The sequence below is a fragment of the Canis lupus genome, chromosome 10 (genome assembly GCF_048164855.1).
Source record: "Canis lupus baileyi chromosome 10, mCanLup2.hap1, whole genome shotgun sequence".
NCBI classification, from domain to species: Eukaryota; Metazoa; Chordata; class Mammalia; order Carnivora; family Canidae; genus Canis; species Canis lupus.
In genome coordinates this window covers 46,951,009-46,978,929 of record NC_132847.1, presented here as the reverse complement: position 1 = coordinate 46,978,929, position 27,921 = coordinate 46,951,009, and the positions used below count along the sequence as shown (strand labels likewise).

The window sequence follows — 27,921 nt, the reverse complement described above, 5'->3', positions numbered from 1 at the left end:
CATCAATAGCAATACTACAGATGCTTCTATGCGCTTCTATGCGTTGATGTTGTGTGCTGTGTCTTCTACTAAAAAATAAAAATTAGAACTGACTCTTCTGAATCTTAGCAACATGGTTTATTTTTGACTTATTTATTTTCCATGTCTAGCAAACATTCCAAGAAGCTTAAAAATAAGGTAATTTGTCTTGTCTGCATATCATTTCCTCCCTTTCAAGAACATGTAAGATATAAGAAATAATTTGGTCATGTGAATGTTCTACTGAATAAAACAGATCAAGGCCTTTTCCAGTAATCTAAAAGAATATTAACAATTCTGTGGCAGTTTATGTGGATGTTCAGGGTAGAGAATCCAAATCTACAAGGCTATATTTAAGCTAATGTTGTTATTGGTCTTCTAAAAAGATTATCTTCTGGGCACTTACATTTATTTCATTTATGGACATTACCTCTCAGACAGCCCAAAGATTCCTAATCAAGTAACAAAATGGGTAAAATACAAATCAACATTGGTTATCTTGCTTCCTAATCTTTAACAGAGGAGACTCAGAAAACAAAATGGTCTAGAAATGATGATGCATTATTTGGATTCAGGAGACCCAGGTTCAAAACTAAGATTTACTCCTTAACAGATATGCTACTTTATACAAGTTCACTAAACCCTCTGAATCTTCTTTTCTTTCTGGTAAAGTGGTGATAACAATATCTGTTGAACAGAGTTCTTATAAAAATTAAATAAGATGACTTATATGATGTACTTAGCCCAGTGCCTTTCATCAAAATATATCAGAGAGCTGTTAGCTGTTTTTGTCTAAATGGGTTCATAAGAAACTTCCAAGCTTAAAATTCCTTGCAGTATTTATGTATACCAGCCAAGCTAACTTGGATTTACCTCCATGTTGCTTCTTCCCCTCAACCACAAATGCATACCTATCTACTTAATTAATGTGAATTTTGAAATATTAATTCACTGCAGGAAGAATAATCAATGCTGAATATGTGAAAAAACTATTTGTGTTCATTATACAGCATAGCCTGGACTTCATAATAAGTGAGTAATTCTCAAAGTATTTTCCAAATTATCCTGCACAATAATGAATAGGAACTCACAACAATGATGAAGTCAAACTTTTCATGTAAAATAAACACTACTAGATATGTTGTGCCAGACACAATTCCAGGTGTTTTGCATATTCAACAAATCTTCACAATAATCCGGAGAGGTAGATAAACTAAGCTTTATTTTCAAATCAAGAAAGACTCAGAGAGGTTAAATTCATTTGCTCAGGGCTATATACAAGTTTTCTAGCTATTAGGGACAAAAATCAAATCCAGGGCTGTGTAACTCCAAAGGTCATATACTTAATCCCCCCTTTCCATTTTCATGCATATAAAAAATTTTCAAGGTGTGGTATCCTGGAAATTTTCCAAAGCATTTTAGTATTCAGGTAACATCTCTATCTTGGAGCAGCACCCAAAGATACATAAACACAATGTACTGAGGATGCAAGCTCTTCCTCTAGAAAATGGAGCTTACCTTTAACAGAAATGTTGAAAGGTTTTTCCACCATCCCAGCTACTGTGTTCACACTGCAGACCCAGACTCCTGAGTCAGGGGGGAGGATCCGGTGGATGGTGAATGTGGCCACTGACAGATGACTCGTAAGATTGAAGTCTTTTGGCTGGAAGGGTCAAATACAAATAAAAGCTTCTAGGGAGGCATAAACACACGAAAGGCCCATAACACTGACCCCATCTCATTGTTTGATAAGAAGTTTTCTAAGGAAAGATTAAGAAGCCAAATGCAATGCTAGTATAATCATTGGCTTATTTCCAAAGCTATTGTAGTAGCCCTGTAAGTTTATATTGGATTGATGCCCTCTCAGATCCTGCTGTTGTGTTTGTGTGTTTGGGAGTGTGGGGTAAACACTTACAGGCTAGGAACTTAATTCCTTTAAATTGCTCTGGTAACATTTGTTCCTTCCTGGTTGAATACAGAGATGGCTGGGTGAGACGACAAAATAGCTCCCCGAAATAACTGGGAACTATCTACACTATAACTGCACTACTGAAACCCACAAAACTGCGGGTAAAATCAGGGCTCTGAAGACACACAGACTTCAATTCACATCCCTACTCTGTCACTTTTGACCAATTCCTTATTCAACTTCACCTGACCAATTTCCACTTGTATAGAAAAGGGACAGGTAATATTATGCAGCATGTTGTATATAGCATGGTTGACCCTCTACACTACTAGATAGTAGCTGTTACTTCCATTAACCCAGGAAAAGGCCAACAAGATTTTAAGAAGCTGTCAGTTGGCTTCACTACCTAATGAGTTGAGTGGAATCAGGAACATCTGATGTGTAGAAACCAGTAATGGCACAGTCTACATATCCTGCCCCCACAAGGCCACTCACATCTACCCTCTTGTCAAGTTGATTTTCAGTCATCTTTGAGAGAAAAAAAAAAAAAAAACAGATAAGCATTTCAAAATTTTTAGATAGGAAAATACAGCAACTTCCTGAAGATCACTTGTGACAGAGAAATTTGGTGCATTGAGATTATTGGAAGAAAGAAGGGAAACATATTGGAAAAGTTGCTTAGTCCTCTCCAGCAAAAAAGAATTGCTATGACAGCACTCTAACCAGTGCTGAGCAACAAGGCAACAGGGCAGAGTCTAGAGGTAGGGGGCCCTAGGAATGTATTCAGATCCAAGGGATTCTATGGATTATCTCTGAATGGGAAATGTGGGAGTAGATCTATCTAGAGTCAAATAAATTATACTGAACTCCTGTCTTTCATACTCTGCTAATTTTTGCTCCAAAGAGCACAATAGAAGTAGACCAGTCATCAAAGTTCCATTTCCTGTAGCACATGGTAGGTAACACATGAATCTCCTGCTGATTCATGTGGCCACATCTTGCCACACCCTTTGGTGGCCACAAGACCACCTCATTCTTCCTGATATGAGAAGTTAGAACATGGGGATATTGTGAGGAGTAGAACCTGCACAGGCTGACATATACCTCTCAAAACACACAGAAAGTTCTGCAGGACGAGTCCCATCCTCGGGACTCATCTTCATCAATTCCACTGTGGTCATCTCTTTCTAACCTTGCACTATAGCAATGGGCAGGCTGCAGTGAATCTGCTCTATCTCCCCAGGGACATGGCATTTTGTCCAAGCTAACAACATACCAGGTTCAGAGGATGCAAGCCCAGGGTGGAATGTAGCCTTGAGAGAGGTGATTACTACAACAGAAAGCATCTAGTAGTCTCGGAAGTCAGATTAGAAATAACTCTTACATGGAGCACTGTCCCATCCGGCTTTACGAGAGTCATTTCTTCATTGGCAGGTAGTGGCCAGCCAGAAGCTTTGCAGATGGGGTTAAATTTACCACTGTTTACTTCTATGTGATCCGGCAAATCCTCTATCTTTGGGATCATCCTTGGCATGCCTGCATGAGGAAAACAGCACTGTGAAATCGAATCTTTGACACAGCAACAGTAATAAAAGCAGCTACCATTTGACAAGTCACATCCCAGTTAAGAACTTTGCAAATATTATATTGTTTTAATAAACTTGCGGGGGGATGTTATTGCAGTCTCCATTTTACAGATGAGAAGATTGAGGCTCAGAGTCCAGAATCAAGCTCAGAGCTATATGAATCCAGAGTCCACACTCTGCCATAATGCTGTGCTCCCCTCAGTGGATCTGAGACAGACGGTCTCTATGTTAAGATGTTTATCATGGCCACATCTTCCCTGGCCTTACCTTTCAACAGCTTTTACTTTTTAAGAGAATGTTAACAAAAACAAAAGCAAAAAAACAAAAATAAAAACGAGGTCTTCTTTGACTCAGAAAACAAACCCACAATATTGCTGACCAACATGATCCTCCATTTTGATCCCCACTGATTGGAAATCTGCAAGTAGCAGGCGATGAAGCCATTCACATTTATATGCAAGAAGTGAAGTGGACTAGAATTACACCCCCATAACAAAAAAAAAAAAAAAAAGAATTACACCCCCAAACTGGTTTCTAGGCAACAGCCAAATGAAAAGTGTCGCTGCCAATACTGCCAATAAAGAAAATGTCTCTGGTGGCAAAAAGGGTATCAGGACTCCTTGCCTCATACCTACACTGTAGAGAATGAATAATCCTGAAATTTAACAATTTAATTCTGAATTGTAGGGCTCCAGAGAACCTCAGACCCTTTGTGACTAAACAGGAGACACGGTAGTGAAGAATGTGGATAGTAGAAGTGCCCCCGCAAGAGCAGCAAGCCGTTGGTTCTGGGGGCCAGGGAGAGGAGGTGGAGGAGGCAGGGACACAGTAAACCCAACATTCATATTTTCTATTGATGTCCTTTGTCTCTGACCTAGAATGCAGTAAGTTATGGAGCCGGAAAAAAAGAGGTCTAAGAACTACAAGAGTAATTCCTTGACCTATCTGTAGACTTGAAGGGATTATGATTAGAATCTACCAGATTTTTCATCCTAAGAAGTTATTCGCATAGTTATTTTTACTTATTTATGTACTTATTTATTCATGAGAGACAGAGAGAGAGAGAGGCAGAGACACAAGCAGAGGGAGAAGCAGGCTCCATGCACCGGGAGCCCGACGTGGGACTCGTTCCTTGGTCTCCAGGATCACGCCCTGGGCTGAAGGCGGCGCTAAACCACTGAGCCATCCGGGCTGCCCCGCATAGGAATTTTAAAAAGTGCTTTGACACTAGTAAGGCGGTTAAGTCTGTCCTATACTGCCACTGGGTATTTCCTGCAGTCCTCCAGAGGTGACCCCGGGTGTGCAGGTGGAGGTGGAGCAGAATCCGGAAAGGGGGAGGAGGGCTTCTCTCCGAAAGTGGAAGGCCTGGATCTGGGTCTGAGATTCTCACACCTTTTGCAACTTCAGGCTCAAAACAGAAAAGTAGGCATAAAATTGAAAATTCAAATCCTTTGGCTTGTTAGCTATTTTCAACCCAATCCTCCAGCAGCCCCAAGGCCTTTCCTTCCCTTCCTAGACCCTCCCAGGTTCCTGCCCTGCAGCCAAGTCCAAACACTGGAGAAAGAAGTGAACACCTAAAGCTTAGCCAAAGCCTTTGAAAAACAATTGTTGGTATTTTCCTCCCATGTTTGTTCTGATTTTAAAAAAGAACAGAGAAAAAACCCTAAGGGTCTTAGTCTTATTGCCCTGAGTGTAGATTTCTTTCTGTAACATTTGATTTGTAGGATTGAAAAAATAGCACATGTTCATTATTTTTAAATTTTGAAAATACCTAAAAATATGCTTCTTTTAATTTTAAAAAGTGTATTCTAGGGCAGGAATTAGCAGACTTTTTCTGTAAAGGACTAGACAGTAAATATTTTCAGCTTTGCAGGCTGAAAGTTCCTGCTAACTAGCTACCCAACCCTGTTGTAGTGTGTGAGCAGCCACCGATTATGCATTCTCAACGAATTCGTGTGGCTACATGCCAATAAAATTTTCTTTATAACAACAGATGGTAGGGAAAGAAAAAGGATGAAGTACTGATAAATGCTACAATACAGTTAAACCTCAAAAACAGTATGGTCAGTGAAAGAGGCCAGCCACAAAAGACCATGAAACGTGTGATCCCATTTATAGTTTATGAAATGTCAAGAGAATAAGTAAATCTATAGAGATAAAGTAAACTTGTGGTTGCCAGGGGCTGAGGGGAGCAGAGAATGGGAGTTCTGGCCAACAGGGACAGTGTTTCTTTTGGTATGACAGACGCATTCTAAAATTAGATTGTGGTGATGGTTGCACAACTCTGTAAATATACTAAAAATCATTCAGCTGTACATTGAAAAGGGATGGATTTCATGGTATAAAAATTGTATGTCAATGAAGCTGTTAAAAAAAATAGAGGGCTGAAAAAAATAGAGGACTGGATTTGGTCAGTGGGTCAAAGTTTGTGGACTCCTTGCTCTAAGGTCTTTTCTGAACTAGAATTATTTAAAATTTCATTTTGAGGGTAATGTTTTCTAATTTTCTTCTTCTTTTTTATATCTTTCTTTTCAAAAATAGCCTTTGTCCAAATGCCTCCAGAGTAGTTCCCTGGTGTGCATATCCCGGGAGAAGATGGGTCCTAGGGAAGGGCACAGAAGAGACAGGAGGAGCCCCCAGCCAGCCAGTCATCACTCAGTGTGCCACCAAATGAGTACATGTGTTCCTAGTGGGAGGAGAAATGAAGGCCAGTAGGAGGGCCTGTAGAAAGAGCTGGAATGTTGTCCTTTAGGGTTTGGGATATATCCTTCCAACTTCTGGATGGAAGCAGAAGTGGCTTGAGGAATTTGGGCTTCTGGAGGAAGAATCAGAACCAGCAGAGCTCAGTTCAGACGTGCTGACCATGGCGCCAACTACAGTGTTACCTTGCTTTACCTTCTTTCTCACACTGGAGCCCTTGGCGTTCTGGAGAGCAGAGACATCCTTGGAACCGATCACACATCTCCCCGTGGCTGCACCTGCAACTGAGCTTACAGTCTGGCCCGTAATAACCAGGCTGGCACGCTGTAAACAAAGACACCAGAACCCTTGTTAACCCCGACGAAGGGAGAAAACTAAGGCTATGGGTGGCTAGTTCAATTTTTCTTTCCAAGCTATTTACTGGGTGAAATAGAATCCTAAAAATTATTTCACCTGCTTTTTTTTTTTTAACTGTTTTTTAAAGGTGGCTATTAGAAAGTTTTGAATTACATATGTGGCTTGCTTCTATTTTTTACTGAACTGCTCTAACTCAGAACATCGTTACAAGGTTGCTGGGACCCCATCATAGCTCCCAAGATGCCAGATGTGGAGAGTTGAATTTGTGACGTAAATTCTGAAAACCTTTGAGCTCTGGCCGATCCACCTCATTAGCATTCCTTAGGGAGGGTCTGATAAATTTGACTGCCCAGTCATGGCAAGCTACTGTGTAAGAGCACACATGAAACTCATACTGCAAAGATGTAAAACTTATACCACTGAGCCTCACCAAACAGGCAGGTATGTTTTAGACAGGGCAGAGGGAATCTTTGAGTAGGTGAAGTTAGTGCTGCCTACATAATGTCCACAGAAGAAAAGATCTTCCTCTATTTTCAAATCCCAAATTCTGTCTGGATCAGAACTAAGAGCTCTGATATCTATAGCCCACTGAAAAAGCAAATCTCTATGGCTTTTCAACTCAAAGTTGGTCTGAAAACCAGCAGCATGAATACCATGTGGGAGCTTCTTGGAAATGCAGAAACTCAGGTGCCAGTCCAGACGTATGGAGTCAGAATCTGTGTTTTAATAAGAACCCCAGATGATGTGCATGAGAAGCACTTTCTATAAGGTCCAGATGATGTGCACGAGAAGCACTTTCTATAAGGTCTTAATTATGAAAGCATAATTAACTTGAGATGAAAACATCTCTGATTTAAAACCCTGTAATTCAGCAATGGATAGTTGAGTGAATAGTTCAGGTGCATTTTTACTCTATTATTTCCAGCAAGCTGGATCTCCTTGGTAAACCCACTAGAACTTTTTCTGTTCAGGGGTGTGATTGATACATACCTTCGTTGCACTGCAGACCCTGCCAACCTGTGGCGCAGGAACACCCATAGGGGTCTGGGAGACAGAACACATAGGACTTACATCCCTCTGGTCCACTACACCTTTCTTTACAAGTTCTGCCAAATGTGTGCAGTTCACAAGCTTTGGGGGGAGAAAAAGATGATTCAGAGTCAAATATTCAACCCCTTGAAATGTATGAGTCTTCTTTTAAGGGTCTCTCCTAGTGAATGTGGAAAATAATCCAGTCTCAGCTATGGCATGAACAGACAGTATTGATCGTCAATAAAGAACCTTTAGGAAAGGGTATCTTTTTCTAGTTCACATGGAGTTTCCACATGGCCTAATATGGTCCATGTAGTTTCTGTTCCCAAATGGTTTCCAGAGTTAAAATTCTACCTCCAGCAGTGATGGCTTTTTATTATTTCTTATTTTATTATTATTTAAAGATTTTCTTTATTTAGTCATGAGAGACACACAGAGAGAGGCAGAGACATAGGCAGGAGGGAAAAGCAGGCTCCCTGCAGGGAGCCTGATGCGGACTCAATCCCAGAATCCTGGATCATGACCTGAGCCAAAGACACATGCTCAACCACTCCACCCAGGTGCCCCAGGGATTGCTTTTGAAATCCACAGTTTACTCATCTAGTGCTCTTGACTTACCCTTCTCACAGGTTCTCCCCATAAATCCCGGTGGGCAAATGCATTCTCCTGTATCTTCATGGCAGACACCATTGTTCATACACACAGTGCAGACACGGTTACATTCAGGTCCCCACTTCTGAGCTTCACATCCTTTTAAGGAAAACAAGGCTCTGGTGAGTAGAGCACATTCACTCCATAAACCTTTAGTGAGCACCCTATAACATGTCAGTCATTTTACTGGACATTAGTAAATGAAGAGAAACAAAATACAATCTCAGTTCTCTAAAAGCTAACAGTCTTATATGAGAAATAGACAATGGAAACAGGAAATAAGGATAGAAATAAAGACAAGGAGTACTTTATCCTGTCTTAGGTATGGAAGAGGGTATAAATGAAGGCTTCTTGGAGGAGGTGGTGTGTGAGCAGAATCAGTATAACCATATAATTAGGAAAGAAGATAGGCTATAGAGTGTGTCCCAAGAAAAAGTGAGGCAAAGGAGGAAGGCCTGGCGTGTTTGGGAGCTGCACGAATGATCAGAGCCAAAACAATGGTTTTCTAACGTTGATCCCTGACCAATAGCTTCTCCATTACCTTGGAATCTGCTAGAGTTGTAAATCCCAAATGTACCCCCCATCCATGACCTACTGAATGAGAACTCTGGAGGTGGCCTAGCAATCTGTGCTTGCCAAGTCCTCCAGATAATTCTGATGTATGCCAGAGTATGAGAACCTTTGGTCTACAGTAATATAGAGAAAAGATTCAGCTAAAAAAGCAAGCAGGAGCTAGTAGCATCCACCTGTTTTTCAGGTAAAAAACATAAGAACTGAAACAAGATATACAAAACCTAAAGTATAAGAGTGGTAAAATGCTTCTAGCTTCTTATTTCCTGGATATTTCTTTTTTTCTTTAAGATTTTTAAACATTAATTAATGAATTAATTAATGAAAGAGAGAGAGAGAGCATGCAAGTGCACGCAAGCAAAGGGAGGGGCACAAGAGAGGTAGCAACTCTCAAGCAGACCCCATGCTCATCATGGAGTTCCCACGTAGGGCTCTATCTCAGGACTCTGAGGTCCTAACTTGAGCTGAAATCAAGAGTCAGATGCTTAACTGACTGAGGCACCCAGGTGCCCCTCCTGGATACTTCTTTCTCCCATTTGGTGATTTTAGATGGTTATTTGAATCCAAGGATACCTTCTGATTAAGGAAAAAAGTCAGGGGTGTTGGGATGACCCTTTGTGGTCAGAAATTTAATTTCTCGCCTGAAAAGAACTAGTATCTTTGTCCCTGAGTATTAGTCTCAGGGGGTAAGCTTGGACCTGTGCCTACAGCTGATGTAACTTTATAATTTCTTTGGCAAGAATTCCTGGTTATCAGTATTTTCTCTAAAATAATCAGGAAGACTGTCTACACAGACCCTTCCTTTTTTTTTTTTTAAGATTGTATTTATTTATTCATGAGAGAGAGAGAGAGAGAGAGAAAGGCAGAGACATAGGCAGAGAGAGATGCAGGTTCCATGTAGAGAGCCCGATGTGGGACTTGATCCTGGGACTTCAGGATCACGCCATGGGCTGGAGGCAGGCTCTAAACCACTGAGCCACCCAGGCGTCCCTACATAGACCCTTTCTTACAGACTTCCACTTAATAGATAAAGCTACAAAATGCCTAGAAGTTAATATTTACATGCCTTAATATATAAAGGGAAAAATACTTCTGCACAATTAGTGATTTCTTAAAAGCCAGACCACAGGTTATTTACAGGTGTTTAAAACTAATGATGGCAGCCCATGGAGAAGAAAATGGGCGTCCTGTTACATTAAACTATTATCTCTAGGGCTCTACGTATCTATAGACCTTTCTCAGCTTCTCCCCTACTCCTGGAAAAGATAAAAGAATAAAGCTTGAGGGGAAAATTGAGGTGATCTCTTGGGGATGGAGAAGCCAGGAAAAGAGTTCGTTGATAAGCAACAAGATGCAATCAGGTTTCTATTAATTTTCTTTAAAAGCCCTGAGGTTTTATATTTTAGGAAACCAAATGTTCATGCATACAGAGAGAAATCCTATAAACTCAATGGTTATAATAAATCTTTTGTCAGAGAATTTATATTGAAAAGAAATCCTATAAATACAACCAGTGGGATTTTTCACACAAAGTCTTTATGCACTGATATTTTCCTAGATTTCAATTTTGTCCTGAAGAGATGCCTACAGTTATGAGAAATAGACAAATGCCTTCAGCTGTACCTCATTGCTTAAAACATCAAATAAATCCCACTGGGGAAAAATACTCTTAAATGGGATGATCATAGCCTAACTCAAACTTTTTTAGAATTATTTTAGATATTTAGCAGTGCTTCTCAAACAATTTCACCAAAATACCCCTAATAGCAAAGGAATTACCATGTGCTCCTAGCAATCTCAAGAGATAAGCTAGAGATCAAAATGTGTTTTGAAATCTTTCACTTTGTATTAAAAGTTCACGTAAGTTTCACATTCTAGTCTATATTAAGTCATGTTTGTTTTGACATTTTAAAAAAAGTTAAATCTTTTACCATATGTCAACGTCTGACGTTTCTGCTATTACTAGAAAGTGTCCCCATAAACCCTAGACTCTGAGTACCCCCAGTACGTGGTGTTGTATTAGACTAGAGAGAAGCCACCTAAACAAAATGAAGGCAAACTGTGCTTTTGCCACTTGGACTCTCCATGAGAGTAGGGAATAAGAGAGGATTCCATCTGCCGAAACCAGATGAGCTACACTTTTCATACTTATAATGTCATAATGCAAAACTATTTCTCCATTTACCTATGTAACTACTCTGAGAATTACCCAAGGGACAGTGATTCATCTTTTTATCCCTCGTATTTTCATACCAAAATGATGCTGGGCACAGAGTTATAATCAATATATATTTGTTGAATGAACAAACAAATAAATATAATGCAAAGCAAAATTGTTCATAAGTTAGAGATTCCAATCATTAGAAGAATGACAGAGCAACCCAAATGCTCTGTCATCTAAGTAGACCTGAGTCGTTTAATATCATGAATACTTGGTACAGCCAAGAAAATTCAAGGGAAGTTTTGATAGTTGTAAAAGGGTGGGGGTAGAGTTTTTACTAGTTCTAACTCATGCGCATTTTTCAAAAATGAGAATAGAAATGCCATTTGACAGTTAAATAATCTGGAATGTGTGGTATTTACAGGAGGCTTAATGTGGTTGTTGTTTGGGTTTTTTTAAGGAATTTATTTTTTTATTTGAGAGAGAGATCACGAGGAGAACAACAGAGGCATAGAGGAGGAAGGAACGGGAGGGGGAAAGAATCTAAAGCAGACTACTTACTGATTGCAGAGCCTGACAAGGGGCTCAATCTGACAACCTGAGATCATGACCAGAGCTGAAATCAAGGGTGGGAAGACACCCTTTATCCCGGTAATTCAAATGTTGGAAATAAAAGAAACATTGCTGAAGCATAGTTAGAGTAAGAGTATCCCTCTGGAAAGAAAGTTCATCCACCCCTACCCATGCTGAGCGCCCCACATCTTCTCTGGGGCCTATCTTTTCTGGAAACTTGCTTTTCAGTTGTTTCACCAATTTTTTTGGAGTCCTTAGTATACTTCCAACCAGTCCCTGGTTTTTGCTTAAGTAGCCAGAGTCAGTTTCTGTTACTTGCAGCTAAAGATCCTAACAACCAAATCATCCCAGATTGTGGCCTTTCAATCACTTACTCCGGACGATCAGCCTGGTGAAGGCCGAGGTGAAGAGGTTTCCTCCTATGTACCTGGCTGAGTACACTCCAGCATCCTGGGGCTGAGCATGAGGCAGATGCACTTCTAAAATATCAGGTACCTCGTGCCGGGGCACTGAGTGGATGAAGGAACCTAGCAAGGGAGAAGAGTAGAGAACAGTGGGTCACACACAAACACTCCTGTTTCCCCATCTGGCTCCCCAACTTCATCAGTTGTCTCTGACTGGATATAGCAAATGTGCCCTAGCATACTGGATGTGGAAGAATGAAAAGGCTGAGCCATTTAATGCTCTCCTCAAAATTGAGAAAGTTGTGGTGACAGAGCAGATAGGTTGGTCTGTACCGTCTACCACCAAATAGATGAAGATAGAGCTAAGGCTAAAGTGTTTATCTTCTGCAGAAAAAGATGAACAAGTAAAGGTACCCCTGCCAACTAATCCATTAACCAGGAGATACCTAGAATCACTACTCCAATCTGGAAGTCCTATCCCCCTACAGAACTCAGAATGGTCCCCATCAATACTTCAGCTGGATCAGACAACTGCCACCAGATGGTGCCAAACCACAGTTGGACCTGGACAGATTTGTAAGACACAGTTGGATTTCCAGACCTAGTGCCAGTTGGCTTCCCAAGCTCTGTCTTGTAATTTCCTTCACCTTGCAATCAAGCAACATCACATTTTTCATGGCTGAATTTGGGACCTCATTTATCATCATGATGGGGTTTTACTGTACATTCACAATTTCTTATTACACATTCATAAATATAGAATGTATGTACATTCATGTCTGTATATGAATCTCTGCTTTAAGCAACCAACCACATTGCCTGATAGAGCTTCTTTAGTAAGATTTAACTGGCTTACATCATAATGGCTTTGCTTCAAACATCTGCCCCTAAGACTGCACCAGAATGATGACCCAATACGTCTCATGCTATCTGATTTCTCACACCTGGTGCTTGTAGGAAACAAAACATATACTCACCATTTTTGTAAATCACTGCATCTTCTTCTTTCAACAACACCTTTTTGAAAGATATGTTCACATTATCTCCCCTGTCCACAGTCATGGTTAAAGTAGCTGGTAGAAAGGAAGCTTTTAAGAGAGAGAAAGAAAACAAAAAAATGAAGTCACATATTTTCTTCAGGAGCAACTGAACTTTGAACTTCAGATGATGAGGGCTGGCCCTTGCCAGAATTCGATTGATTGGTAGGACAGGAAAAAGGGGAGCTAATGTGTCTTAAACTTCATTAAGTTTTTGAAAAATGTGATGAAAGGAATAGTCATTTTCTTTGTAAAAATGTAAATATATACATACAATATGCATATACACATTTTTTTCCCAAAAACTCATTGGGGAGATGGGGACATTATGTTGACGAATATCTGTTGTCAAAGACCTGATATTAGCTCTCAACTATATTAACAATGAATCAACCATCTTTCTCCAATCTCTACCAAGTTTTCTCAAAGTGGAAAAGAATAGAAACGGTTAGACATTTGCCAAATGGCTCTTCCCTTTTGGGTCATGGACCTTTTGGGTTGTGTTGATCCAACTAACTCTAATTGCTTTAGAACACCCCAGGCATTTCTCAAATGGAATCAGCACAATGCTGGACTTATTACTAATGGTGTAAATATTAGGATATTGGACAATAAGGCAAAGATGGGACCCTTCTTCCCCTTAATTATATATAAAATATATATTATATAATATAAATATATAATCAAATGTATAGAGATACACACATACTGACATAGTTATGGAACTGGGCAGTACTGAGAGGACCCTGGAGAAGCCATTGTATATTTGACTTATAAAACTCTTTTGGAAACATCTGTCTTTTTGTCAGTCGTGGAAGATAACATTGCCCAAGTGCTTTGGTTTGTTGGACAAGATGTGTGAATAAAATCTTCTAACATTCTCCCAACCACAACAATTTCTTAATTCCCTTAATTTACATCATAATCTACAGAGACACACAATTACAAAAATAAGAGGGGGTTAACTTTAGGCTTTTTTGAGGTAAGCCATTTTTTTAAAAAAATTAGCTTTATTGAGATATAATTGACATGCAAGTTAAGCCAATTTTTAAAACGTAACAATCAGCACTAAAAGAAGAGAATTGGGACATATAACTTTCCTAAACATGGAGGGCAGGAGAAACATGAAAGCCTAGAAAAAAGCCCGAATAAAAATCAAATCATAACAAACAGAAAAGATAGATTCTGCCAAATGTATGTCAAAAGCCAGAGAACCCTAGAATGAATTTTTTTAAATACATATATAATACACATGCTTTTTCATGACCTGCATATTAAACATAATAACACATAAGATTGTAAATAAAGGGATAGAAAAATATATACCAGACTTATATGAATTGAAAGAAGCTGGTATTACAATATTTATGTCAGAAGAAAATTATTTATTTATTTATTTTTAAAAGATTTCATTTATTTATTCATGAGAGATGCAGAGAGAGAGAGAGGCAGAGACACAGGCAGGGGGAGAAGCAGGCTCCATGCAGGGAGCCCGATGTGGGACTCGATCCCAGAACCCTGGGATCACGCCTTGGGCCAAAGGCAGACGCTCAACCGCTGAGCCACCTGGGCATCCCTAGAAGAAAATGGTTTATTCTAAAGCCAAAACAAAATTTTTGGGATAAAGATGGTCTTTACATGATGATATAATAAATGGAAGAAATAGTAATCCTGAACTTATATATGCATCTAACAATAGCTCCTAAACCCATGAAACCAAAACTGACAGAAGTAAAGAAAGAAATGGACAAATCCACACTGTGGAAACTTTCAGAAACTGATTCATCAAACAGACAAAAAATTTACTAAGAACAAATAAAGAAAAACTGTATAATGCAATTAAAGATCTGTTGGATATTCATGGATCCCTGTACCCAGCCAGCTGTAAGAACACATGTTCAAGCATATTGTCTCCCTTATTAAGCCACAAAGCCCATCTCCATAAATAACAAAGAATCAATATTCTATAGAACAAATCCTCTGACCAGAAGCCACCTAAATTAGAAATCAATAGCAAAGCACTCTCTACCCTAAGGTTTGGATCCCCATGGAGTTTCAACCTAGGAACCAGCCTGCTATGGAGCACGGGGTCAGTCAGCCTTCTTTCCTGTCTCCTCTGTGGCTTTCAGACTAGTGGCTTGAGAGAGGCTGATTAGGTATGGAGCACGTCATGGGTTTAGAGGGCTACCCTGGGGGCAGGAGATGCCTGCAACTACACTCAGAAGGACTCAGCTATAGGTTCATCTACTTGTTCTTCTCTGTGTGTGCTGACCCAGGCACAGGGCCCTGCCAGGACACCCACAAAAATGCCCCTTGTGACATGAGGCATACATACCTAGAGGGAGAATGGGGTGGGTCAAAGGGCACTGGGAGTGTGGAAGACAGTCCTAGACTTAAAGCTGTGCCCCCTCACCCCCTTACTAGATCTCTTTGAAGGAGTTACTTAACCTCTGAATATCTCAGCTTCCTTGTCTGTAATTTAGAAGTACAAGTATTTACTTTGAAAAGTTGCTGGGAGCATGAAATGATGTATTCCAAACCCCCAGGTACTTAGAAGAGTTCAGTATCCTTCAGAAATATAAAGAAATGGCAACACGGCTGGGCAGCCATCTGTCACCTGGGTGCAGGTGGCCGCTTTCTTGAAGGTACTAAGAGGGATGGAGCATTCAGGGAAGGCAGGGAGGGACCACGGGCAGGGGGACCTGATGGAGCTCCTGCTCACAGTGACCAGGTGCTTCCCTCAGCGATCCTGACGTGTGTGGCGCTTGCTCTCTGTGGCATGTTCCCAGGCCCCTGTAACAATCTTTTGTGACCATTTTATACTGCTGTTCCTTTCTCTGTGGTTTGCTTTTACTTTCTGCCCCTTTGTGTGACAATGTAATCATGGAACTGACCATAGAACTTCTCACTCAGCATTGTATCCTGAAAAGGAATGGACATTTGCCACAGGCTCCACTCCAATGGGGCTTTTCTTTTTCCCCCCGCTCCGTAGTTCTTTGTTGTTTCAGATTTCGTGGCTTTTAAGCCCCCTCTTTTCTTAGGTAGGTTTCTACCTAAGTGGTTATAGCAGAGTTCTACTGCTATCCAGCCTGTCCCTTCCTGCATGAATGGCTCCAGGTTGACTGTTCTCTGCTGAGTACTAATAAAGGAATCTACAACCTTCATGCTGTACTTGGATGACACAGGAGCCCAGCTTGGACACTATGCAGATTAATGTCATGTGACTTGAATGGATCATAAAAACAATAAGCACCTCTCAATAGTGCTATCAGGCCCTACTTTTTCTAAGCACTTTACACATATTTAATTTTCACAATATCTCCGTCAGATAGGTACTACGATTATCTTAATTTTACAAATGAGAAAATGAAGGTACAGAGGTAAAGTAACTTGTCCAACTACCCAGTAAGTTCATAGGAGAGTTAGGATTTGAACTAGGTTACTTGGCTGTGGAAGCCTTCCATAGGTTATTCAATGTTAGCACTCCAGAGGCTTTAAAGTTCTGGCACCTCATTTATAAATGAGATCGCTAGGGCCTGAATTTGAAGATGGCTTGTTCAAGGTCATTTGGATGCACTAATTGACAGAACTTAACTAAGAATGTGATTTGCGTATTCTGTAAGGGTTGGAGAGGAGAATAGATGGTAGTAACAGTTATAAATAAAGATGTTTCTCAAGATGCAATACAACTGAGTTCAATTTTGGGTGTCTCCTTTACTGATAAAGACTAAGGGTAATAGTGGTGTTCTATGTCCATTATTATTTTGTACAATTTCACAACCGTGCTATAAAGAAGGTAGGTATATCCACTGGCTACCCATGTGGGAGACGGAGTTAAGGGTGACTTTGCTCCTTACCCAAGGCTTCCTGACCGTGAGTCTGTGTGAAAGTTGAGACACAAACTCAAGACACCCACACATTCACCAACACTAGCTCTTCAGACCCTCTTACTCCAGGCCCACTGTCTTAGTTCTCAGTTGCAGCCATTCTCAACCATATGCAGTTCTGCAAATGGACCACGTTATCACTCACGACCAAGTCATAAACTTCCTCCTTCCCTTCCCCCATGTCTAACCACATCCCACTCATCATCAGTCTCCATGTAGATGTCTGTTTCTCTAGGGACCTTACATATCTCCTGTGATCCGGGGTAAGTACCCCAAGGCTGTTCTCCCAACGCCCTGCACAGCTCCATTCCAGGCCCCACACAGTGCAGCTCCCCAGCTAGACTGAACACTCCAAGACCTAAGTTCACATCTGTTTTGAAGGGCAGCACAGGATGTGAGTTAGGGCCTGGCTTCTGGGATCAGTCTGAGGCAACCTGTCCAGGCCCAACAATGGAAACCAGGTGTGTGAATGCACCTAAATTGCAATAGCTGTAAGGCCCATCTCTTAATACAGGGTCGTAACAGTCCTCACCAGACACACATTTCAGTAAAGTCTAACTTATATAGTAATGTATATAAAATTGCTAGGGGAATGTCACGTACCTAAGTTTTCAAGAAATGTTACCATCACCACATCTCCCACATGTGACACAAAAAGAGGCCCTAAGAATACTTGGGGAATGAAAGGATAAATGAATGAATCTGATTTCAAGTTTTCCTATTTTCTTTATGCTTTTAACACATTCATTCATATTATTTAAATACAAATGGCTTGCTCCTCTTTATTAACTTCACAAATCACATTTGGAAGGTTTGATGATCTTAAAGTACAGCTATTTCTCAAATGAAAATAGGAAGGAAATAACCTATGTTTCTTCCAGATGGAACACTCTGAGACAGCAACTTGGCTGTGAAAATGTTTCAAACTTCATTTATACCTCCCTACCCCCAAATGAAATCACCAGTGAGGTCTGAACAAATTGCTTTTGATTTTTTTGCATGATGCCATTGATAAAAAACAGTTTGACCATTTGGCGTGTGAGAGCCAATTTAAGCATGTTTTGGCACATCTCAAATGGATTTTCCACTTCCTCCCCAGATGCACGAGTCAGCAGCAAGCAGGAATACATCGATGTTTATCCTATCCTGCTATGTCCCTGGGCAGGCGCCTCTGAGATCCCACAATGTTTTACTAGGGAATTAATAGTGTCACGAAGACATAGATGCGAAGGTTTTCCTGATTCACCATAAAGGATATTACTTTCCTCCTGCCTTATTTCAGCTACTGGATGATCAGCAAAATAAACAGAATCCGTTCAACAGCCTGAGATGTTGCTATTACAATGCAGGAGAGAAAGCACTACCTATTTTTCTATTTTTATAAATTTCCATAATTATGTTAATGGATGGTATTAATTTTTTCTACAACCGAGTAGAAAAATAGTCTTACTAAAATTATTGCTTATTCCTAGGCATTGTGATGATTATTGAAGATTTACTATGAGCCAAATATATTGGTGGTCTCATTTAGTTCTCAAATGTATGTGGTAAAATTCCTCTCTCTGTTATTTTTTTTTAAGATTTTATTTATTTATTCATGACAGAGAGAGAGAGAGAGAGAGAGGCAGAGACACAGGCAGAGGGAGAAGCAGGCTCCATGCAGGGAGCCCGATGTGGGACTTGATCCCGGGACTCCAGGATCATGCCCTGGGCCGAAGGCAGACTCTAAGCCACCCAGGTGTCCCCAAATCTTCATTTAAACACATTCATGAGAATTGGCTTTTTGTACACACCACCTTATTTAAAACTTAAGATACTGTTATTCTCGTTTCACAGATGACGAAAAATGAGACCAACAGATATTAAGTGGCTTACCCAGAGCTGGTAAGTAGTGGAGACAGAATTAAAACTCAGGTGAATAAGAGTCTGAAAGCCATCTTCTCTCCACACTCTCTCACTAGCAAGCCTGCCTTTACCTCATTTAACTGAATTTAAGCTCTCCTTAACCTTCACTGGCCTAGACTTTCAGTTTGAAGCAGTCATTAGAGCTGGTCTTTGACTCCCAAAATTCCAGTTTAATATACTCTCCAGGTTCTTATTTTCACAGTCAAGCACAGGCTCAGGTCAGCCTGAAAAGGGCACAGTGGCACTTCAACATTTCTTTCCTATAAAGCCACTAGGGCACAAATCTCAGATTATCTTCATTCAGAATGTGGAAATGTCAGCAGAAAGGCATAACTCTTTATACAAGTCAAATCCCGAATGACAATGTGAAAAATAATAGAGCTGACTTTTTAGCCATGATAGCTTTGGCACACCTCACATCCCTTTGTTCAAACTCTCTTCCCTCACCGGAGAGCTGCATTCCTGGGAATGTCTGTTGTACACTTTTCCCACTCACCCTAGTGTCATTTAAAGGTGACCATTACAGTTTTGCTAAGAAAACCTTTTCCTTCATTTGTAATGAATAGTGATTTTTATCACTTTTAACTTTAAAATGAGCTTGCTGCTTTCAAATCTTTTAATTACGGACATTAACAAATTCAAAGAAATGTTTTCAGGTGGAACGTAGCTAGGGGCTGACTCTAAACCCTTGTTACCCAAAGTATGGTCCACAGCCCAGAGGTACCTTATCACCTGGGACCTTGTTAGAAGTGCACAATCTCAGGATGCTCCTCAAGCACCTACTGAATCAGAATCTGCATTTTACCAAGACCCACAGGTGATCTATCTATAAGCATGTTCAACTTTGAGAAACACAGATCTAAAAAATGCAGACTCCTATATTAAAAAATTGCCAATCAGAGATATGTGTAGAGGGGTGTTATTTATATGGATCACTTTTGCAATTAAAAATCAGCCTCTGAAGAATTCACAAGGTCATTATCTCCTGAAAAGACACATTCTCAGGCCACTGTCCCTGTGGCTATGATGACATCAATCTAGAAAGGACCCCTTTGCTATAGGTATGATCAGTCCAGGGAAAAAAAGGGCTGATGCGTGAGTGGCCAGATTATTCCATCCAGGACAAGGAGAGGTCATATTTGCTGGAATTCTGTGCCTTCCTCCCAGCAAGTAGCACCAAGATACCAGAAATCTACCTGCCTGTCCAGGCCTGGGAGACTTAGGGCAAAATAGAATCATTAAATGATATTCACAATACTGTCTCCTCCAACTGCCATCAATTTGTTGGACTGGCCTAAAGATTTAGCTTAGAACCACTTGTATTTTGGGAAAAAGGCTCCATCACATCACTGCCTTGTGAGGCAGTAGCAAAGAGTAATATGCCCCTTTGTAGAAGCCTCTCAACATTTCCCTTCAAAGTCCTGGTGTTCTGGGAACTAAGTGTGGTTACTCAACTTATAAAATGAAATCATGGTCTCTTTTCCAAGAATGTTAGCCTGCAAAAAGGGCCCCAATTCTTCATCCCTCCCTGTCTCCATAATCTTTGCCATTTAATTGTGTGATGTCCATCCATTCCAACTTTAGGCTCTGCTATTGGACTTTCTTTGGGCAATAAAATGAGATAGGAATGAAAGCATACAATACTGAGGCTAAGTCTCAAAGAGCCTTGTATGTTTCCCCTGTTCTCTTGCACGTCTGCCATCTCCGTGAGAATACCCGGGTTAGCTTGCGAAGGGATAATAGAGGCATGGAACAGAGCCAGGCTGGCCCAGCCAAGGTCTCCAGTCAGCCAACAACCATGTGTGAGAAAGCCCAGTCAAGGATAGCCGAGTCACCCAATCAGCCCACCTGCCTTACACTCTCAAGTTAGAAATGCTTACTGTCGGGATCCCTGGGTGGCGCAGCGGTTTGGCGCCTGCCTTTGGCCCAGGGCGCGATCCTGGAGACCCGGGATCGAATCCCACATCGGGCTCCCGGTGCATGGAGCCTGCTTCTCCCTCTGCCTGTGTCTCTGCCTCTCTCTCTCTCTCTCTCTCTCTCTCTCTGTGACTATCATAAGTAAATTAAAAAAAAAAAAAAAAAAAAAAAGAAATGCTTACTGTCGTGTGCCACTATGACGGTTTGCGGTTGCGTGGTACACAGCGTTACTGGAACAGCAGATAACCGATAGAGTAAGTAACCAAGTTGAGTTACGGATAGGTGCTTCCCTCTTAAGTTCTTAATTTCTACCACATTGTCCCCTGAAAACATTAACTTCTGTTAAGAATACACAGGGGCAAGCAAAATGAAGAATCTAATGAAAAATCATCAAGAAAGCTCAAAACAGCTTATATGTTGGCATGGACAGTTGTCTTCATTGCTATTTTCCTATTACATATTATATATGTAATTATATTATTATATGTTATATTATATTATATATTATATATTATAATTATATATTATATATTATATTATTATATATTTATTACATGCATGTAATAAAGGCCATGGAGCTCTTAGTACAATGTATAATATACTTCATTCCATCTCATGACCTAGGCAGGCGTCTAGTGAAGGGGTCGAATGTGAGCCAGATGGCCAGGCTCTTTTATCCCGGATACTGTGACCTAGAGACAGCGACGCTGGAAAAGCTCAGACACGGTCTCCCAGCCCCACACCCACACGGTCCATGCCCGGTCTCTGACTGAGCAGCTGCCGAAGCGGGGGCTGTGTGGGAGTCTCAGTGGGCCTCTCGTGCCCCCGACTAGGGGGCATATTACCTTGCTGGCGCATCTTCATGGTCCGGATCCTTATTGCTTCTCCTCGAACTCGTCCTTCACAGAAATAGGCACCGTTGATTTTACTAGCCTTTTCTCTCTTCCAAACGACTTTTTTAGCCCATTCTCTGGTCACATCTTGAGTAACTTCCAGGGGATCCTGGTGCTGGTTCATTAAGGCTTCAAAGTCCCTTCCTATAGTGATGGGCTCGTGTGGACGCCACCCAGAGGCGATGCAGGTGAGGGATGTTTCCGCATCAGACACCAGAGGTAGGGAATTGATCAAGATCAGGTCCATGGCACTGTCCACCATTCCTAAAAAAGAAAGAAGGTGTGCAATCTATGAGGAAGGTTATTAACATGGCCCGGCAGGTAACTGGTGCTTATAAAGCTCTGGCTAAAAATAGCTTGTGAGGGACACCTGGGTGGCTCAGCGGTTAAGTGCCTGCCTTTGGCCCAGGGTGGGATCCTGGAGTCCCGGATCAAATCCCACATCGGGCTCCCTGCAGGGAGCCTGCTTCTTTCTCTGCCTATGTCTCTGCCTCTCTCTCTCTCATGAATAAATACATAAAGTCTAATAAACAAACAAACAAACAAACCTTGTGAGCAGTCCTTCAAAATGCTACTCTTCCATGGGACAAGATCCAAAACTCTACCATGGCATCACCCAGACACTACTAACCACTCCTGCCCCACTGCTCACCGTAGCGGCCATGGACTATCAGCTATTCTTCATCCCCAAAACGAAGCTGTGCATTATATCTCTACCCACTACAGTGTCTGTGACATTAGTTAGGTATTCAGCAATGCTTGCTGAGTTGAGATAAAGTCATAATAATAGCATTACTGTCATTAATTATTAATAATTATCATTAATTATTAAAAGTTAACAATAATGTGGTAATGCCACAATAAAGTATTCTCAAGAAATTTATCAACTATATACACTGTATGCTAACTTTAGAGACTGTCATCGTTATCAAAGAATTCCCCAAGAGAGGGACTGAGTGACGTCCACATTTCCTTCTGAGCTTCATTTGCCTCCTCTTCAAAATGAGGCTAACAAGGGTGCCTGGGTGGCTCAATTGGTTAAGTGTTTGCTTTCTGCTCAAGTCATCATCCTGGGGTCCTGGAATCCAGCCCCATGTCCAGTTCTCTGCTCAGCAGGAGAGTCTGTTTCTCCCTCCCCCTGCCCCTGCTCTTCCTCTTCTTCTTACTCACTCTGTCTCTCAAATAAATAAATCTTTTAAAAAATAAAGTTATTTTTAAAAAATGGGGCTAACAAGACTCATCTTGGAGGATTCTTATAAAGATTAAATGAGATAAAGTACATAACTTAACTAAGCACTATGTCAACTATATAAGATCTATAATGATCATTATTTCTGTTCTTTATTCTGTTTCCTGAACATGTAGGCCCAAACCTCAACCCTCCCCAAATGTAGACTCTTTTTTTTTTTAAGAAAAAAATATTTATTTACAAGTATCTAAATACTTATTTATTCATGAGACACACAGAGAGAGAGAGAGAGGCAGAGACACAGGCAGAGGGAGGAGAAGCAGGCTCCATGTAGAGAGCCTGATGCGGGACTTGATCCTGGGAATATGGCATCAGGCCCTGAGCCAAAGGCAGACACTCAACTGCTGAGCCACCCAGGTATCCCAACCCTCCCCTAATGTAAAAACAAAATCCTATCTGGCCTTTAAAAGTTATTCCATAAATGATGAAGCACATTTTAGAAAAGGAAATCCTTTCTTTTCACGTTCTCTTCCTTCCTTCCCTCCCTCCCTCCCGTCTTCTCTTCTGATTTCTAAGATGAACAAATGAAATCTGTGCCTATTCTCTGCTCTTGTTGAGTATGAATACTAGGGATGGAGGATATTCTTTCTCCAGTAATGGTTGAGCCCCACATCTACATACAATGACCAGGGTACTAGACAGGTCAAGCACAATGGGTGATAAAGACCAACTGAAGTCTCAGAGACCTTTGTGAAGATGTAAAGTGATTCAAGTAAACTCCATGTTACTTCATTTAATACCCATTAAGTTCTGCCAACAACCTGTGAAGCATGCACCATTATCATATTTCAATATGAAAAAAATGAAGGCTCAAAAGATTGAGTAGCTGATTCTATCTTCCACAGCTACTGAAGTCCTAGCTGGAATTCAAACTCCCATAGGTCTTTCAGTTCCTTAGTTACATCACCATGCCCTTTTCCTCCTCAAAGATTTTGTGCATGCTGACCTCTGTGCCTGACTCCACTTCCCACATGGCTAACTTGTGCTCATTCTTTGAGTCTCAGTCTAAATACCTTTCTCATAGATGGTGTCCCTACCTACTTGATCTAGACTATCTATACACTCTCATCCCATTATCCTCTAATTCAGTCTTCTGTTTGTTTCCTTCATAAATATTACTACAATCTGTGGCTATTTTATTTACTCTCTCTTCTCTTGGATGGCAAGTTCCACTAAGACAAGGATTAAAGCTGTTTTTCACATTGACATATATAGGAATATCTGCCTAGCCTCCACATTTAAAAGACTTAATAAATTTTTGTTGGATGGATGTGTGGGCAAATTTTATTCCAGATCTGCTTGATTCAAGTTTACCATTCCCACTTCTAGAATAATGAGGTTAAAAGTGAAAGTGTTCTTCTGAATCTAAACTGAACTCCTTGCCATATTTAGAAGGCTGTTCTGAGAATTGCTGAGTTTAAAAAGGAAAAAAAAAATAAATGTTATGGTCTTTATAAAATGTCATAGAAAGGTGCTCGTTGGTTGCTGAGTATTTAGGATTGACTGGTATTCATTTACCATATCTTTTTTGAGTCAAGCATTATGCCTGCCATGAAGTCCTCGTACATTTTTTTTAAAGGCAACTGCCAGTGTTGGATGTGTGCCGTGATGTTTTGAGAATGATCTATTAGGAGTTAGGTTTCTATCCAGTTAATTAAGAAGAATGTCAAAGTCAAGTCAATGTAAATGGGAATGTAAACTCAATACATAAGATTGAGAGAGAAAAATCTTGCCTTGAATCGGTTTCCAAACCTGATCCTGAAGCATCTATCTTGTTTCAAGCCTCAGTGGTAACTAAGATCTCTAGAGAACAGACAGGGGTTGGGATAAGAAAAATGTTGTAAGAGAGAAATAAACTAGGAAATCTAGCCATGGAATTACAGCCTCCAAAAATAACACTGGAGTCCAACTCCCCTTCCACATGTATATCCAGCTGTGCCTCTGAGTGAACACCACCTAGTCTCCCGCACTCACTCATTCCAGGCATGTTCCCAGAAAGAGTCATCAGAGGAAGGAAACACTGTAATTCTTTCAGCTCCAGTTCAATCCAGCCTCATTTCTAGGACCAGTTGAGTGACTTGCCAAAACCAAGGGATCTGCTCTGAACTCACTGAATTATACTGGCACTGGATGTGGTTTATTTAATGACTTTAGGAAATAATAGGAAAAGCAGTTGATTTGAAGACAGACACACTTCATTTGTAAATTGTTTCTGCGTATGGATCTGGTTTCTTTCTCCTTTTGTTCCTCCCAGTTCTCTCCCTTTACTTTTAATGACAGAAAGGGAAATCGTATACTTCCGAGGGTCCAGATTTGACTATACTTTCCTTCCCTTACTCAGCATGCCTGCTACAGGGAACTCTCTCCCATCAGTGAGTTGTCTGTCCTATGTAATGCCATTTACAATGAAGTATTAGAAAGATTTTGTATGTGAGCTTTGGAGATGAGAAGAAATACCTATCAGATTCCTGGGATGCCTCTTAAAAATCATCTACCTAGTTTTCCTAAAGCAAGAGTATGTATTTGTACTTGTCTGTATATGCCTAAGGAAATTCTGGATCTTTGGACCAATAGGGAATGTGATACCATTCCACAATGCTGGGGGGAAAACATGGGGTAAACAAACAAACAAACAAAAAGATCCCCACAAAAACCTTTGAAAACAGGGAGAAGGATAGCTACACATTGCCTTTCAAAGAGACTAAAGGAGCGGAGGGCCTAATGCAATGGCTATAGATGTGGCTGTCCCTTCTTGAAAGAGTTCAGCCATGGGATCCCTGGGTGGCGCAGCGGTTTGGCGCCTGCCTTTGGCCCAGGGCGCGATCCTGGAGACCCGGGATCGAATCCCACGTCGGGCTCCCGGTGCATGGAGCCTGCTTCTCCCTCTGCCTGTGTCTCTGCCTCTCTCTCTCTCTCTCTCTGTGACTATCATAAATAAAAATTAAAAAAAAAAAAAAAAAAAGAGTTCAGCCAGGCAGCGGGGGGGGGGGGGGGGGTTCAGTGGTTTAGCACCACCTTCGGCCCAGGGCGTGATCCTGGAGACCCGGGATAGAGTCCCACTCAGGTTCCCTGCAGGGAGCCTGCTTCTCCCTCCACCTGTGTCTCTGCCTCTCTCTCCTCTCAGTGTTTCTCATGAATAAATAAATAAAATCTTTTTTTTTTTTTTTTTAAGGAAGAGTTCAGCCACTGACACTGTGAAAGGTATGGCTGCAGTTGCATAGCTGGTGCCAGAGAGGAATCTGCTACTGGGGATGTTTTCCTCAGAAAAACTGCCAGAAGACAGACCTCTCATCTGGGCTCACACCAATATCAGTTCCTGTGTCTAACACCTTTTCCTACATTATAGTGCTGTCTTCTTTAAGTCCCACTGGGAACTGGTGTGGGGTTATTCTGTCTCAAGCATGATCTGAAGGACTCCAGTTAAATCCAGTAGCTAGTTCATTATAAGACTAAATTTGCTATATGAGTAAGGAAGATGCATATTGAGTTTCATACATCTTTTATGCTTTGGGATTGGTACTATTTTTCCTTAGCAAAGACTTGGCAAACACTTCTCAATATTTGCCTAAACTGTGTCTTATTTGTAAGGAAATGCTTTCCCATCACAAGGCATTTGCCAAATTAACAAATGATTGTCCATCACAGTTGAAGCATAATATCCTAAAACGTTTTGTTCACTCTGTTATTTGTTATCTAATCTTTCATAGTAACATTATTAAATGGCATTGTGGTACACTCAAAATGTTTATTGAATTTATATTTTCTTATATTCAATATTTCTCTGAAAAATGACTCATTAAGACAAAAATACTTTTCTTTAAAAATAATCATAGACGTAGCTAGATTGTACTATGCTAAGCAAAATTAGTTAGAGAAAGACAAATACCATATGATTTCACTCATATGTGGAATTTAAGAAACAAAACAGATGAATGTAGGGGAAGGGGAAAAAAGGGAAGCAAACTATAAGAGACTCTTAACTATAGAGGATAAACTGAGGGTTAATGGAAGGTAAGTGGGTGGGGTTTGGGGTAAATGGGTGACGGGCATTAAAGAGGGTACATGATATGATGAGCACTGTGTGTTATACTACATGTTAGCAAATTGAATTTAATTTAAAGAAACTGTTAAATTAAAAAAAGAAAGTGGGGGGAGACCACTTGTGATCAGCACTGGATGTTAAGTGTTATGTTAAGTGATGAACCACTAAATTCTACTCCCGAAACCAGTATCACTCTATATGTTAACTAACTAGAATTTAAATACAAACTTGAAACAAGCAAACAAAAATAGTCATGGAAAAATAGACATATAAATCAATGAAACAGAACAGAAAGCCCAGAAATAAACCCACAATTATATGGTCAATTAATGTCAATTAATCTTCAACAAAGGAAATAAGAATATACAATGGGAAAAAGTCTCTTAAACAAATAGTGTTGGGAAAACTGGACAGCTATATTCATGAATGAAACTGAACCACTTTCTTACACCATACACAAAAAGAAATTCAAAATGAATTAAGGACCTAAAATGTGAGACCTTGGATAAAAATCCAAGAAGAGAGCATAGGCAGTAATTTCCCTGATGTTAGCCGTAATAGCAACTTTTTAGATATGTCTGCTGGAGCAAGGGAAACAAAAGCAAAAGTAAACTATTGGGACTATATTAAAATAAAAAGCTCTCCACAACAATGCAAACAACCAACAAACTAAGAGACAATCTACTGAATGCGAGGAGATATTTGCAAATGACATATCCAAAAAGAGTTAGTATCCAAATGTATACCAAGAACTTCTAAAATTCAACACCAATAATAATAATAATCCAATTTAAAAGTGGGCAGAAGACATAAACAGACATTTCTCCAAAGAAGACATCCAGATAGCCAACAGACGTGTGAAAAAATGCTCAATATCACTCATCATCAGGGAAATGCAAAGCAAAACCACTATGAGATACTACCTTACACCTGTCAGAATGGCTAAAATCAAAAACTCAAGAAACAACAAGTGTTGGTGAGAATATGGAAAAAAGGAACACTTGTGCATTGCTGGTGGGAATGCAAACTG

General features: G+C 40.5%; 1 protein-coding gene across 4 annotated transcripts in view; it reads right to left on the bottom strand.

Moving 5' to 3' along the window:
- TEK (TEK receptor tyrosine kinase) overlaps positions 1 to 27,921 on the bottom strand; it is a 99,107-nt gene that overhangs the window by 34,855 nt on the left and 36,331 nt on the right. For 2 of the 4 annotated variants that reach the window (XM_072841583.1, XM_072841585.1), the window contains exons 2-10: positions 21,553 to 21,864; positions 20,890 to 20,937; positions 12,939 to 13,049; positions 11,932 to 12,084; positions 8,221 to 8,352; positions 7,561 to 7,701; positions 6,409 to 6,537; positions 3,312 to 3,463; positions 1,537 to 1,681 (exon numbers count right to left, since the gene is read on the bottom strand). In XM_072841583.1, the coding sequence (XP_072697684.1) occupies positions 1,537 to 1,681; positions 3,312 to 3,463; positions 6,409 to 6,537; positions 7,561 to 7,701; positions 8,221 to 8,352; positions 11,932 to 12,084; positions 12,939 to 13,049; positions 20,890 to 20,937; positions 21,553 to 21,864 (1,323 nt within the window). The remainder of the gene's footprint in view (positions 1 to 1,536; positions 1,682 to 3,311; positions 3,464 to 6,408; positions 6,538 to 7,560; positions 7,702 to 8,220; positions 8,353 to 11,931; positions 12,085 to 12,938; positions 13,050 to 20,889; positions 20,938 to 21,552; positions 21,865 to 27,921) is intronic. The other 2 variants (XM_072841586.1, XM_072841587.1) reach the window with 1 other exon arrangement.